We start from the raw sequence: 14,079 nt of genomic DNA on the forward strand, positions 1-14,079 counted from the left end.
GATTACTGAAAATAGCAAAGGTTTCAAGTCTCATTAAAAATTGTATATTTCTCAATTACATCACAGAAATGGTGGCATGAGGAGTGTTTCTTGAAACTGCCCCTGGAAGATACAACAAATTGAACAGCTATAATTCAATAAAAGATTCCCTGTGCAGCACACAGGAACAGCTAAGAGACCCGCAAGTCAAATCACCTGAAGGTGGGCAAATTGGGCAATGGGGGAGGAGGGAAAGGGGAAGTGCAGAGATGTGGACGTCAGGTCACAGGACACAGACCAGAGTAGTTGCGAGAGAGTAAAGAATCCAGGCTGCAAGTGCTCTCCTATGGCCGACAGTCCTACCTGAGCGATCAGCATATAATACCGCTGAACCCAGTGCTCACAGGCAGAGACCTCGAGCAAAGACTGAATATAGAAGGGTGAGCATGGTGGTTTAAACGCTTACTGCCAGACAGAAAACACACAGATCCTGGCTGCCTCCCCTAACCCTCCCAGAGCTTGCCCCACCACCACCCTCCCAGGGTTAGAAGCGGGCTCTAGAAGAATAAGTAGCAGTGTCAGATTAAAGAACAGAATATTTACAACCCTGAGAACTGCAGCCCTGCACAACAGACACACAGTGCAGCTAATTTCAACAAAACGGAAGGAACTGCAGGGACAAGACATTGTGGACTGTTAGTCGCCATTGTTCAGAGCCACTTCTCCCAGCCCACTCCGCGCCCCTTTTTCTGGGTAGATCCCTGCAGGGGTAACCAGAGTGCTGACAAACACACGCTGTGCATTAGGCTGCAGGGGAAACACTGAGACTTAAGAAGCTCCAATCTCTATCACCCTCCACATTCACCCATGGACGTGGTACACTGAGACACAGGGGACCTGCTCACAGAGAAGAAGCCCACCTTTTGGGAACCCCCCCCCATCACATGATAAGCCAGAACAGTACAAGAGGAAATATAATGCTATAGCATGAGAAATAATAAAAGGCTGCAGCGGGAGAGAAAATAAAACATTCCACCAACACCTACTGGAAAGCAAAAGAAAGACCTCTTCATATCAACCTGCTACAGAGCCCACTCCTGTAGATGCCCAGGAGACATAATAATTCATTAATTTCCACAAATAACCAAGGTTGCAAGGCAACTCAGAGAGAAAGTGAAAACTCTACAGAAAGCGAACTTAAAGACATGGAAATGTGTGACTTAGATGACAGAGAATTCAAGATTGCAATTTTGAAAAAACTCAGTGAGATGCAAGAAAACACAGACAGGCAGTTTAATGAACTCAGAAACACAATCAAAGAACAAAATAAACGTTTACCAAAGAGATTGAAATTGAAATTTTTAAAAAGAACCAAATAGAAATTCTGGCGATTAAGAACTCAATAAAATAAATGAAGAATGAGGGTGGCTGGGTGGCTCAGTTGGTTAGAGCGCATGCTCTGAAAAACAAGGTTGCCAGTTCAATTCTCGCATGGGATGATGGGCTGCACCCCCTGCAACTAGAGTGAAAATAGCAACTGGACTTGGAGCTGAGCTGAGCCCTCCACAACTAGATTGAAGGAAAACAACTTGACTTGGAGCTGATTGGTCTTGTAAAATACACACTGTTACTCAATAAAATAAAATAAAAAGAAAAAAAGAAATGAACAATGAAACAGAGAGCTTAGGTAATAAAGATGACCAGATGGAGGAAAAAGTTAATGACATTGAAGATAGAAATCTGGAAATGACACAGATGGAAGAAGAGAGAGGCTTGAGAGTTAAAAGAAATGAAAGAACTCCACAAGAACTTTCTGACTTCATTAGAAACGGCAACATAAAAATAATGGGTACACCAATGGAAGAAAGAGAGAAGGGAAAAGAGAGTATATTCAGACATATAGTTGACAAGAAATTCACAAACACATGGAAAACACTGGATCCTTGAATCCAAGAAGCAAATAGAACACCTAATTACCTCAATCCCAGCAGGCCTTCTCCAAGGCACATTGTATTGAAGCTTTCAAAAATTAAGAACAAACAAAAAATCCTCAAGGCAGCCAGGGAATGAAAGACAGTAACCTAAAAAGGAACACCCATTACATTACCATCAGACTTTCAGCATAAACTCTACAAGCCAGGAGGGAGTGAAATAAAATATTATGAGAGAAATTATGAGCCAAGAATAATATATCCAGCAAAGATATCCTTCAATATGAAGGAGGAATAAAGACATTTCCAGACATACAGAAGCTAAGGGAATTTTCTAACACACGACCTGGATTACAAGAAATACTGAAGGAAGCTATTCAACCTGAAACAAAAAAATCAAAAAATATAAAATGATGAGTAGTATTATGAACAGACAGACAGAAGCAGGAAATGGCAACCCCTACATAAAATACGGCCCTATACACGTAAGCATATATACAGGGTAAAGAAAAAGAAAAAAAAACATTAAAAACAGGAAAAATAAGAAAAAAACAACTTGCTAGTGCAACTCAGAAATCAACTCACAAGTAGGGATAACTTATGACAATTAAAACATAAAAGGGGAGAGAGTAAATGTCTGAACGACCACCAGGGAATGGAGAAAGGAAGCATGCAGAAAAATATGGAATACTCTAAATATGAAACTCTCTTTTACACAAACTTAATGGTATCCACTCAAAAAAAGAAACCTAGAACTGAAATATAGAACATAAAAAAAAAAAAGAAACGGGGCATGGGGGGAATCATAGAATACCACTGCACTGAATTAATAGACAGCAACAAAAATGCAAAGAAACAATGGAGACACCATCCTATTAGAAAACCAAAGGTAGAATGATAGGAAATTCTCATATATCAATAATCATACTAAATGTAAATGACTAAAATCACCAATAAAAATGCACAGAGTAGCAGACTGGATAAAAAAACTAAACCTAACCATATGCTGCCTCCAAGAGACACATCTCAGCTACAAGGACAAATATACACTTTTAATGAGAGGGTGGAAATTGACACTGCAAGCAAATTGTATTCAGAGAAAAGCAGGTGTATTCATACTGATATCAGATGAAACAGACTTCAGGATAAAAAAGGTAACAAGAAACAAATATGGACATTTCATAATGATAAATGGGACTATACAACAAGAAGACATAACAGTCATCAAAATTTATGCCCTCAATTAAGGACCAACAAAACATACAATGTGACTACTAACAGAACTAAAGGGAGAAATTCACTAAAACACAATTATAGACCTAAATACATCATTGACAGCTATGAATACATCATCCAAACAGACAATAAATACGGAAATACCAGCCCTAAATGACTCATTAGATGAAATTGACATTTATAGAGCACTTCATCCTAGAACAACAGACTACACATTCTTTTCTAGTATACATGAAACATTCTGAAGGATAGACCATATATTGGGACATAAAACTAGCCTCAGCAAATTTAAAAAGATTGAAATCATACCAAGCATATTCCCTAATCACAAGGCTTTGAAATTGGATATCAAGTACAAAATGAAAGTACAAAAAACCACAAACGTGGAGATTAAACAACATGCTTTTAAAGAATGACTGGGTCAGGGCCGGCCGAGTGGCGCGATGGTTAAGAACTTGCTTGGGATGCCAGAGGGCCCCGGTTCGGATCCCACATATGAGGGCCAGTGACACTGCCCTCCACAGCTAAGATGCTGTACGACAGCTCAACCTGGAGCTGGGTTGCCATGAGTCGCCGGTGACGGCATAGGCTGCAGCCCCTGTGGCAGTGGGTTGCCATGGGCTACCGTGTGTTGCCAGCAGCCAATGTGAGCGGCCAGCAGCCGCAGTGAGTGGCCGTCCAGAAGCCGGCGACTGATCTGCCTCACCAGAGAAGAGCGCAATGACGGTGCCAACTTGGGCCAGTGAAGCGATGTCCTCCACGACTAGATTGAAGAACAAAAAAGGACAACAATTTGTCTGTTCCCCTTCCCTGATTCCCCAACGCTGTTTCTCTCCCCCAACCCCCCCCCCCCAAAAAAATAAATAAATAAATAAAGAATGACTGGGTCAAAGAAGAAATAAGAAGAGAGATAAAAAAGGTACATAGAAACAAATGAGAATGAAAATACATCCTACCAAAATTTTTGGGAAGTAGCAAAACAAGTAAGAAGAGGGGAATTTATATCATTACAGGCCTATCTCAAGTAACAAGAAAAATCCCAGATAAATAACCTCATGTTATGCCTTAAAGAACTAGAAAACGAAGAACAAATGAAACCCAAAGTCAGCAAAAGGAAGGAAATAATAATAATCAGGGCAGAATTAAATGAAATAGAGAACAAAAAGACAATAGAAAAAAATCAGTGCAACAAAGAGCTGGTTCTTTCTTTTGATTAATACAATTGACAAACCCTTGGCTAGACTCACTAAGATAAAAAGAGAAAAGGCACACATAAACAAAATCAGATCTGAAAGAGGGGGAGTTACCACAGATGCCACGGAAATATAAAGGATCATCCAAAAACAGTATGAAGGACTATATGCCACCAAATTCAATAACCTAGAAAAAATGCACATGTTCTAAGAAACATACAGACTTCCTAGGCAGAATAACAAAGAACTGGGAAATCTAAGCAGACTGATCAACAGTAAGGAAATTGAATCACTCATCCGAAACCTTCCCAAAAGCAAAATTCCAGGACCAGATGGCTTCACTGGTGAATACTACCAAACCCTCAAAGAGGATCTAATACCTGTCTTACTCACACTCTTCCAAAAAATTGAAGAGACAATACTCCCTAACTCATTTCATGAGGCCAACATTACTCTGATACCAAAACCTGGTAAGGATAACACATAAAAAGAAAATTATGCACCAATATATCTGATGAATCCAGATGCAAAAATTCTAAACATATTTCCAGCAAATCGAATGCAACAGGCATTAAAAAGATTACACATCACAACCAAGTGGGGTTCATCCCAGGGGCACAATGAAGGTTCAACATATGCAAATTGATCAATTTGATTCACCACATAAACTAAATAAAGGACAAAAATCATATGATTATGTCAATTGATGCAGAAAAAGTGTTTGACAAAATACAACACCCATTTATGATTAAAACACTTAATAAAATGGGTATAGAAAAAAATACCTTAACATAATAAAGGCCATATATGACAAACCCTCAGCTAATATCATAATTAATTAATGGTGAAAAACGGAAGCCCTTTGCTCTACATTTAGAAACATGACAGTGCTGTCCCCTATCACCTCTGCTTTTCAAAAAGTATTGGAAGTCCTAGCCAGAGCAATCAGGCAAGAGAAAAGAATAAAAGGCTTCTGAACAATGAATGAAAAAGTTAAATTGTCACCTTTTGCAGATGACATGATGCTATACATAGAAAACCCTAAAGGCTCCACCAAAAAGCTATTAGAAACAATAAACAAATACAGTAAATTTGCTGGCTACAAAATCAATGTACAAAAGTCCATTGCATTCCTATATACTAACAATGAAATCTCAGAAAAAGAAAAAAACACAATTCCTTTTGCAATTGCTACAAAAAGAATAAAATACCTAAGAATAAACTTAACCAAATATGTGAAAGATGTATATACTGAAAACTATAAGACATTTTAAAAAGAAATTGAAGACAAAAAGAAATGGAAAGGCATTCTATGTTCATGGATTGGAAGAATCAACATAGTTAAAAATAACCATATTACCCAAAGCAATGTACAGATTTAATGAAATACCCATCAAAATCCCAATGGCATATTTTAAAGTAATAGAACAAAAAGAAATAATCAGATTTGTATGGAACCACAAAAGACCCAAAATAGCCAAACAATCCTAAGAAAACAAAATAATGCTGGAGGTATCACACTCCCTGACTTTAGCTTGTACAACAGTCCAACAATAATCAAAACAGTATGGTATTGGAAGAAAAACAGACACACAGACCAATGGTATAGAATCGAGAACCCAGGAATAAACCCACATAAATATGAACAGATAATTTTTGACAAAGGAGCCAAAAACATACAGTGGAGAAAACAAAGCCTCTTTATTAAATGGTGCTGGGAGAATTGAAAAGCCACATGCAAAAGAATAAAACTAGACTGCTATCTGTCACCATGTACCACAATTAACTCAAAATGGATTAATGACCTAACTATAAGACCTGAGAAAATAAACTGCATAGAAGAAAACATAGGTACTACAATTATGGGCCTTGGGTTCTAAGAAGAATTTTTGTATTTGACTTCAAAGTAAGTGAAGCAAAAGGTAAAATAAATGAATCGGACTGTATCAAACTAAAGAGCTTCTTCACAGCAAAAGAAAACATCAACAAAATAAAGAGGCAACCAACTGAATGGGAGATTTTCACAAATAATGCCTCTGATAAGGGGTGAGTACTCAAAATATATACAGAACTCATACAACTCAACAAAAAACAACAACAAATAATCCAATTAAAAAATGTGCAGAGGACTTGAATAGACATGTCTCCAAAGAGGACATACAGATGGCCAATAGACAGATGAAAAGATCCTCAACATCATTAATCATCAGAGAAATGCAAATAAAAACCACAATGAGATATCAGCTCTAACCTGCTGGAATGGCTATCAACAAAACAAATAATAAGTGTTTGGAATGGCTATCAACAAGACAAATAATAAGTGTTGGAGAGGCTATGGAGAAAAAGGAACTCTCACACACTGTTGGCGAGAATGTAGATTGGTGCAGCCCCTATGGAAGGCAGTGTAAATGTTCCTCAAACAATGAAGAATAGAGTTGCCATATGACCCAGTAACCCCTCTCTTGGATATATACCCCCAAAATCTGAAAACATTTATCCATAAAGATATGTGTGCTCTAATGTTCATTGCAGCTTTATTTATGGTGGCCAAATCTTGGGAACAACCAAAATATCCATTGATAGATGATCTGATAAAGAATATGTGGTATATATACACAATGGAATAATATTCTGCTACCAAAAAAGATGAAATAGTGCCATTTGCGACAATATGGATGGATTTTGAGATTGTTATGCTAAGCAAAATAAGTCAGACAGAAAAAGTCAAGAACCATATGATTTCACTGATATGTGGAATACAAAACTGAAAACAACAAAGGAACAAGACAAATAAATAATCAAAAACTCATATACACAGACAATAGTTTAGTGGTTACCAGAGGATAGGGGGGAGGAGGGTAGTAGATGAGGTTTAAAGGGATCAAATATATGGTGATGGAAGGAGAACTGACTCTGTGTTGAACACACAATGTGATATATACATGTATTGTAGATTTGTACACCTAAAACATATGTAACTTTACTAACAATTTTCATTCCAATAAACTTTAATTAAAAAAATAAAAAATGAATAAAAAAGGAAGATGTGGTATATATTCACAATCAAATACTACTCTGTCATAAAAAATATAAAATAGTGGCATTTTTGACAGCATGGATGGATCTTGAGATTATCATGCTAAGTGAAATAAGCCAGACAGAAAAAGTCGAGAACCATATGACTTCACTGATATGTGGGATATAAAACTGAAGGCAACAAAGGAACAAGACAAGCAAATAAAGAAACAAAAACTCACACACAGACAATAGTTCAGCGGTTACCAGAGGGTAAGGGAGGAGGGGAATAGTAGAAGAGGGTAAATGGGGTCAAGTATACGGTGATGGAAGAACTGAATCTGGGTGGTGAACACACAATGTGATATGTAGATGATGTATTACAGAATTGTACACCTGAAACCTATGTAACTTTACTAACAATTATCACCCCAATAAATTTTAATAAAAAAGAGTATTTAATAACCCTCTCAAAATTGTATATTTCTAAAGATCCAGCCACTAGAATTGTATTACTACTCAGAGAGAAGTCCACTTTTAAGGATGTGAATGTCAGTGACAGTTTTCTATGATCCCATCTGGGATCCTTTATTTAGTTCTTCCTGCCCTGACCCCAGTATATATTAGGTGCTTCTCCTCTGGGTTATCATCTCATCCTCTGTAGAACTTAACCATAACATTTTAATCATGTATGTAGTTCTTTTTTCTCTTCTACTTGATTGGAAGCATCTCAAGATGAAAGACATTCTTTGTCTATATTCTCAGCCACTCATACAGAGCCTGGGACTGAGCAGGTACTTAATAAATGTTTACTGAACAAGTAGACATGTCTCAATGACTTAAAATTATGACATATTTCAGTAGACTGGTCTGAGGTTGATCTTTGCACTATCTGTAGACTGTGAGAAAAATGATTACCCAATTTGCAAGTGGCTGTAAGGTATTTAAAATCATCTGTTTATATATTAACAATTCAAATGTGAGCTCCCCTCATTTTATTTCATGTTTACTTACTAACTTGGAGCCAAATACATAGTTGTTTGTGCTGAATAAATATTTACTGAATGAATGGTGCTCTTATTTATTCATTAAAACAGGCTCCTTAGGAGCCTTTATCAGGCAATAATTTTGTTTGCTAGATTGCTTGAAGCAAAAGAATGATTTATTGAGCAACAGCTATGTGCTAGTCACAATGAGGGATGCTTTTAACATCATGCATTCTCACTTTTAATTAACTAAAATAAAATGGGATTTCTTTTTAATATACAGTAGTAAAATCTTTAGTGCTTCAAGCCATCCTCCCTTGCTGTCCCTCTGAATAGTGGACTTTTACTGAGCATTTATTACAGAGAAACATCTATTGGAGAAAGGTTGATACTTTCTAGCCTCTGGAGCAATAGGAGATTGGCCTGTAGAAAGCGATCATTAAAGAGAGTCAACTACACAAATTATTTTGTTTGAGTGTTTGATCTTTAGGACTTGGGAAAATTATTTACCTGGCTTATAGTTTGAGTTTTATCAGTGACTTAGACAGGTAGAAACTATTTGTGCAATAATATGATCGATATATATTTTTTCTAGTCAAATTAATTTATTGTCCTTTTCTTTAGTAGCCAGTTCTCTATTTGGGGAAGATAGTTGTTTGTCTCATGAATGGGGAGACAATTGGAGATGTTGGAACATGTCCCTTGAGGTTTTGTTGATTAAACTCCTTTTGATTCACTCTGGGGGAGTTTTATATTTCACTCATCACTATGTTTCACCTGACAATACAAACCTTGTAACTGCTGTGTAGGTTGAATTTAATTAACTACTCTCCAAAATTGTGCAGTGTTACCTCCATAAAACTACACTTAGGACATTCATTAAGGAACTGACATATGACATAAAAATCTGCATGATGGGAGAATGAGTCATATCTCTTTCTTGGAGACAGACACTGGGGCTACTAACCCCTTTTGATTGAATGCTTCTGACTTGGCAAATTTAAAGCAGCAGTAAGAGTCAACTACACAAAATGATGTATGTTATGAGTTTATTACAAATTCTTCATTGCTGGGTTGTGCACAGAATTATCATGGCTTATCTCTTTATTAATTTGGATGTCCCAAACATCAGGATAATTAAATAAGTAGAAATAAGAGAGTCTTGTACTCTTTAAGTCTCATTTTAATGCATACAGGCACATATAGCATAAAGCAAAATATTCAGGAAAGAGCTCTTGCTTGCAAAACTGCAATGAATGAGTGATGCTACTCCTAGTGTAAATAATGGAACCTGTTCAAAAGACACTGCTTGAAGCCTTAAATAATCTCCTACCCTGTAAATACTAAAAACAAGTGACATATTTGACTGTCTACCCACTGAGTCCTTGTACTTTAAGCTTTTTTTCTTTGGGGCACTAGGGAAAGCCTCTTAAGTAGGCCTAGAAATGAATCATGTTTCTGCATTTCACCATGTAGAATAGTATAATATAAAGGTTCTTCTTTGACAATAAAAATAGTGTCAAACTGACTCAGGTCCAACATCCACCCAGGCTAATAATTTGTCTGATGTGACAGAGGATTTTGCTGTCCTTTATAATGTCTACCTTGAAGTTAGGAGCTTTCTATAAAATATCCCTGTCCCTTCTAGTTTTAGGTTTCTAGATTTTTGGTAAATAAGTATCCTTCTTTGTATTTCTGCACATTCTGACCTTCTACTGAGTCTGATCCTATTCATTTTTGTTTGTTGTTGTTGTTGCTAGAAACATAGATCTTTTTTTTTTTAGTTTCAGGTGTACAAAGCAATATAATAGTTAGATATTTACACCCCTCACAACGTGATAACTCTCCTTCCCCCTTATGACTCTATTCCTTTTATTATGTCTTCTCGAGATTGAGGTCTCATTTTTTGTATGTCTTTATAAGCTCCCCCACCTCCCCACACAATAATCCATTGTGGTTGTTACCATTTTTAGAGCTCTCTCAATATCAATTCCTTGACTCCAAGGCACAGCAGGATTTGCTAAGCAGTCTCCAGCACTGCCTCTCCGGGACACATCCACTCGCTGCCTTCTCAGATAGCGGAAAGCTTCTGCTATGACCAGTATTGCGTCGTGCGTCAGTGCAGATGTATACTGAAATGGATGTATAGAAAACAAGATATCATGAAAAATGATACCCTCAAAACTTGCCTTGTTCCTTATCATTTTCATTTATCACCACTTCTTGCTCTAAGAAGCCACCCTCTTAATTATTTGAATCAAGAGATCTTTCTGGGCAAGTCTCACTTTGATTCATTCTCTCCTCTCATGTGAGCACATGTTAAGATTATTAAGATCATAAGCTCAAGGGAATCTCTCTCTTGCTCTCAATACTCTCTTTTATATTGAGTGAGTGACTACTAAAAAGCCAGGTACTTTATAGAGAAAGAAATAAGTGCGAAGTTAAAAGATGGCATATGTAGATTGGAGAGGAAACAGCATATCTTAAAGCAAGACTGGGTGTAATATAACATTCAGATCTGGTGTTTACTTAGGGGAAAATTGAAATAGCTAAGTTAGACAGCTCAAAATTAATTTGGAGGGAAACATTAATCATTCTGTCTGGACCACGTTTCTGGTGAACTAGGACCTCTGGCCAGTAATAAATCAGTTTTTGTTTCCTGGAGAAAGCAAAAATCAAAGCTGGTTTTTTATTGTAAAAAATTACAATTGTTACTGAGTTTTAAATCTGATAACGCTGAAAATTTACAGGCAATACTTTATGATGCTAGCTCTTTCAGGCAAGAACACTTACTTTCTATTCCTTGAATATACAGGTATACTCTACTAGGGATGAGGCCAGTCACTTAAAACAAGGGATTAGATTATGTGCAGTTTCACATGATAGATGCCTTTTCAGTAAATGAATGAACATTTGATTAAAATAAGCTGGCTCCTGCTTTGCAGGGGTTACAAATACTGGTGAAATATAGAATTATGTTATTTTTATAAAATGGAACAAATGTTTTAAAGAGAGTTTTCTCTATATACAGTATGTCCAAGTACTACAATTGGGAGTGAATACATTGTCATCTTTACCACTATCAACTTACTTATCTGACTTTTATTCATGTTATTGTTCTTTCAGGAGCAAATCATCTAGTATGACTATAACAGGGGCATATGTTCTTTTATGAAAACAATCTTTGTGTCCGCCCATCCTAGCATTACATAAATCCAACATAGTGGTGGTTTTTTTCAGCTAACTGCATTAAATTATAAGTGATCTCAATGTAGTCTTTTCCAAACCATGCCAAAGGAGCTATTTAATTTTCTATTTTGTCAGCTTCTACTTACCAATGTGTGAGCATGTAAAAAAAAAAAAAGGTCCCAAAGGAAATGTTCATAAAACATAGAATAAATTAACATCAGCATTTTAATCTCTAGACAATTTTGTCTCATAGTAAAAAATATTGTACATCATTTTTAAAAAATATTTTATTGGGGAATTGGGGAAGGGAAACAGTGTTGGGGAATTGGGGAAGGAGAACAGCCAAGTTGTTGTCCTTCAATCTTAGCTGTGGAGGGCGCAGCTAGCTCAGCTCCAAGTCCAGTCACCATCCGGCTGTCCATCAGCAGCTCACAGCTGCTCAGCTCAAGGTTCCGTGTTCATTCTTAGTTGTGGTTGGGCATAGCCCACCATCCCATGCGGGAGTCAAACTGGAAACCTTGTTGTTAGGAGCACATGCTCTCACCAGCTGAGGCATCCTGCCACCTGTTGGCGGCTCAGTAGCAGCTCAGCTCAGGTGCAGCTCATGTGGGAATCGAACTGGCAACCCTATTGCTCAGAGCTTGCGCTCTCGGCCAGCCCTGTACATCATTTTTGAAAGTGGGCATTTGTCTGATTGATATAGAGCAAGGTTCCATAATGACTAGTGCTAAGCAAAAGTAATTTGAAAGTTGTAACCATTTATTTAAATTCAATTTTTAGAAAAGTTTTTGGGACAGTTTTACTTATGAGCCTTCACAATTCTTCTCAGCAGGTTCTGAGATGAGAACTTTACATTATACATACCATGAGTTATCAACGGATAATCCAAAGCTGAGTTTGTCTTCCTTCTCTTTTGCACAACTTCTGGGAAGACCTAAACTACTCTATAGTAGCCTTTACATACTTTTATCCTTGTCCATTTTTTGTGCCTAACACAGTGCCTGACACGTTGTAAGTACCCCCCGAAAATACTGAACAAATAAAAATCTCTACCTATTACTAAGAATGACAATGCAGTGAATAGACAGTTTCATGAAAATATAAATTTGTATAAGCTCACCTAAATGTAGTGGATGGGTTTAGTACATAAAAAAATTTGAATCATCAGGGAAATGCAAACCAAAACCACAGTGAGAAATCACCTGATACCTGTTAGAATGGCTATTATCAAAAGGACAAGAAATACATGTGTTGGGGAGGATGGGAGAAAAGGGAACCCTTGTGCACTGTTGGTAGGAATGTAAATTGGTACAGCAACTAAGGAAAACAGTATGGAGGTTCCTCAAAAAATTAAAAATAGAATCACCATACGAACCAGCAATTTCACTTCTTGGTATTTATCTGACATAATGAAATCACTATCTAGAAAAGACATCTGCACACCCATATTCACTACAGCATTATTTACAATAGCCAAGACATGGAAACAACCTAAGTGTCCATCAATGGATGAATGAATAAAGAAAATGTGATATATATATATATATATATATATATATATATATATATATATATATAAAGGAAGTCTGCCATTTATGACAACATGTATGGACCTTGAAGACCTCTACTAACTGAAATAAGTCAGACAAATACAAATACTGTGAGATCTCACTCATAAATGGAATCTAAAAACAAACAAACAAAAAAGCTAAACTCATAGAAATAGAAAACAGGCGGGTGGTTGTCAGAGTCAGAGAATGGGGAATAGGGAAAAATGGTGGAAGTGGTCAAAGGGTATAAACTTCCAGTAACAAAATAAATAAGCCATGGAGATTTAATGTACAGCATGGTGGCTATAACTGTATTGTATTTTGAAAGTTGCTAAGAGAGTAGATCTTAAAAGTTCTCATCATAAACAAAAAAAATCAGTAAAAAAACGGAAAATATTTTTGACTATGGTGGTGGTAATGGATGTAAACTAAACTTATGGTGGTAATAATTTCACAATACATATATATATATATATATATATAATTATTATGTTGTACACCTAAAACTAATATAATGTTATATGCCAGTTATATCTCAACATAAAATAATCATATTAAAGTAAGTTTAACTACAAAGGATTCATCACAGGGATTATGACTATATTTACTGAAACTCATGAGGAACACCTGATCTGACCATGGGACAGAATGTCTTAAGTGGGACTGTCCTAGAAAAATATGGAATGCTTACTATAATCACTGTAGCTACAGGATACCACTTAAATCAATTAAAAAATTATGATTAACTCACAACTTTTCTAGAACATACTAATTGTATAAAGTAAGGTCCTGGGCCGGCCGAGTGGCGCAATGGTTAAGAACTGGCTTGGGACGCCAGAGGGCACTGGTTCGGATCCCACATATGAGGGTCAGTGACACTGCCCTCCACAGTTAAGATGCTGAACAACAGCTCAGCCTGGAGCTGGGCTGCCCGTGAGTTGCCGGCGATGGCGTAGGATGCAGCCCCTGTGGCAGTGGGTTGCCATGGGCTACCGTGTGT

The 14,079-nt window shown here is 36.9% G+C and overlaps 1 protein-coding gene across 7 annotated transcripts in view; it reads right to left on the reverse strand.

Moving 5' to 3' along the window:
* Nucleotides 1-14,079, reverse strand: part of GRIA3 (glutamate ionotropic receptor AMPA type subunit 3) — a 483,327-nt gene that overhangs the window by 146,558 nt on the left and 322,690 nt on the right. For all 7 annotated transcript variants that reach the window (XM_019657922.1, XM_019657921.1, XM_019657923.1 and 4 more), the window contains one exon: nt 10,305-10,472. In XM_019657922.1, coding sequence (XP_019513467.1) covers nt 10,305-10,472 — 168 coding nt within the window. The remainder of the gene's footprint in view (nt 1-10,304; nt 10,473-14,079) is intronic.

This window comes from Hipposideros armiger, unplaced genomic scaffold (assembly GCF_001890085.2).
Source record: "Hipposideros armiger isolate ML-2016 unplaced genomic scaffold, ASM189008v1 scaffold_281, whole genome shotgun sequence".
Lineage (NCBI taxonomy): Eukaryota > Metazoa > Chordata > Mammalia > Chiroptera > Hipposideridae > Hipposideros > Hipposideros armiger.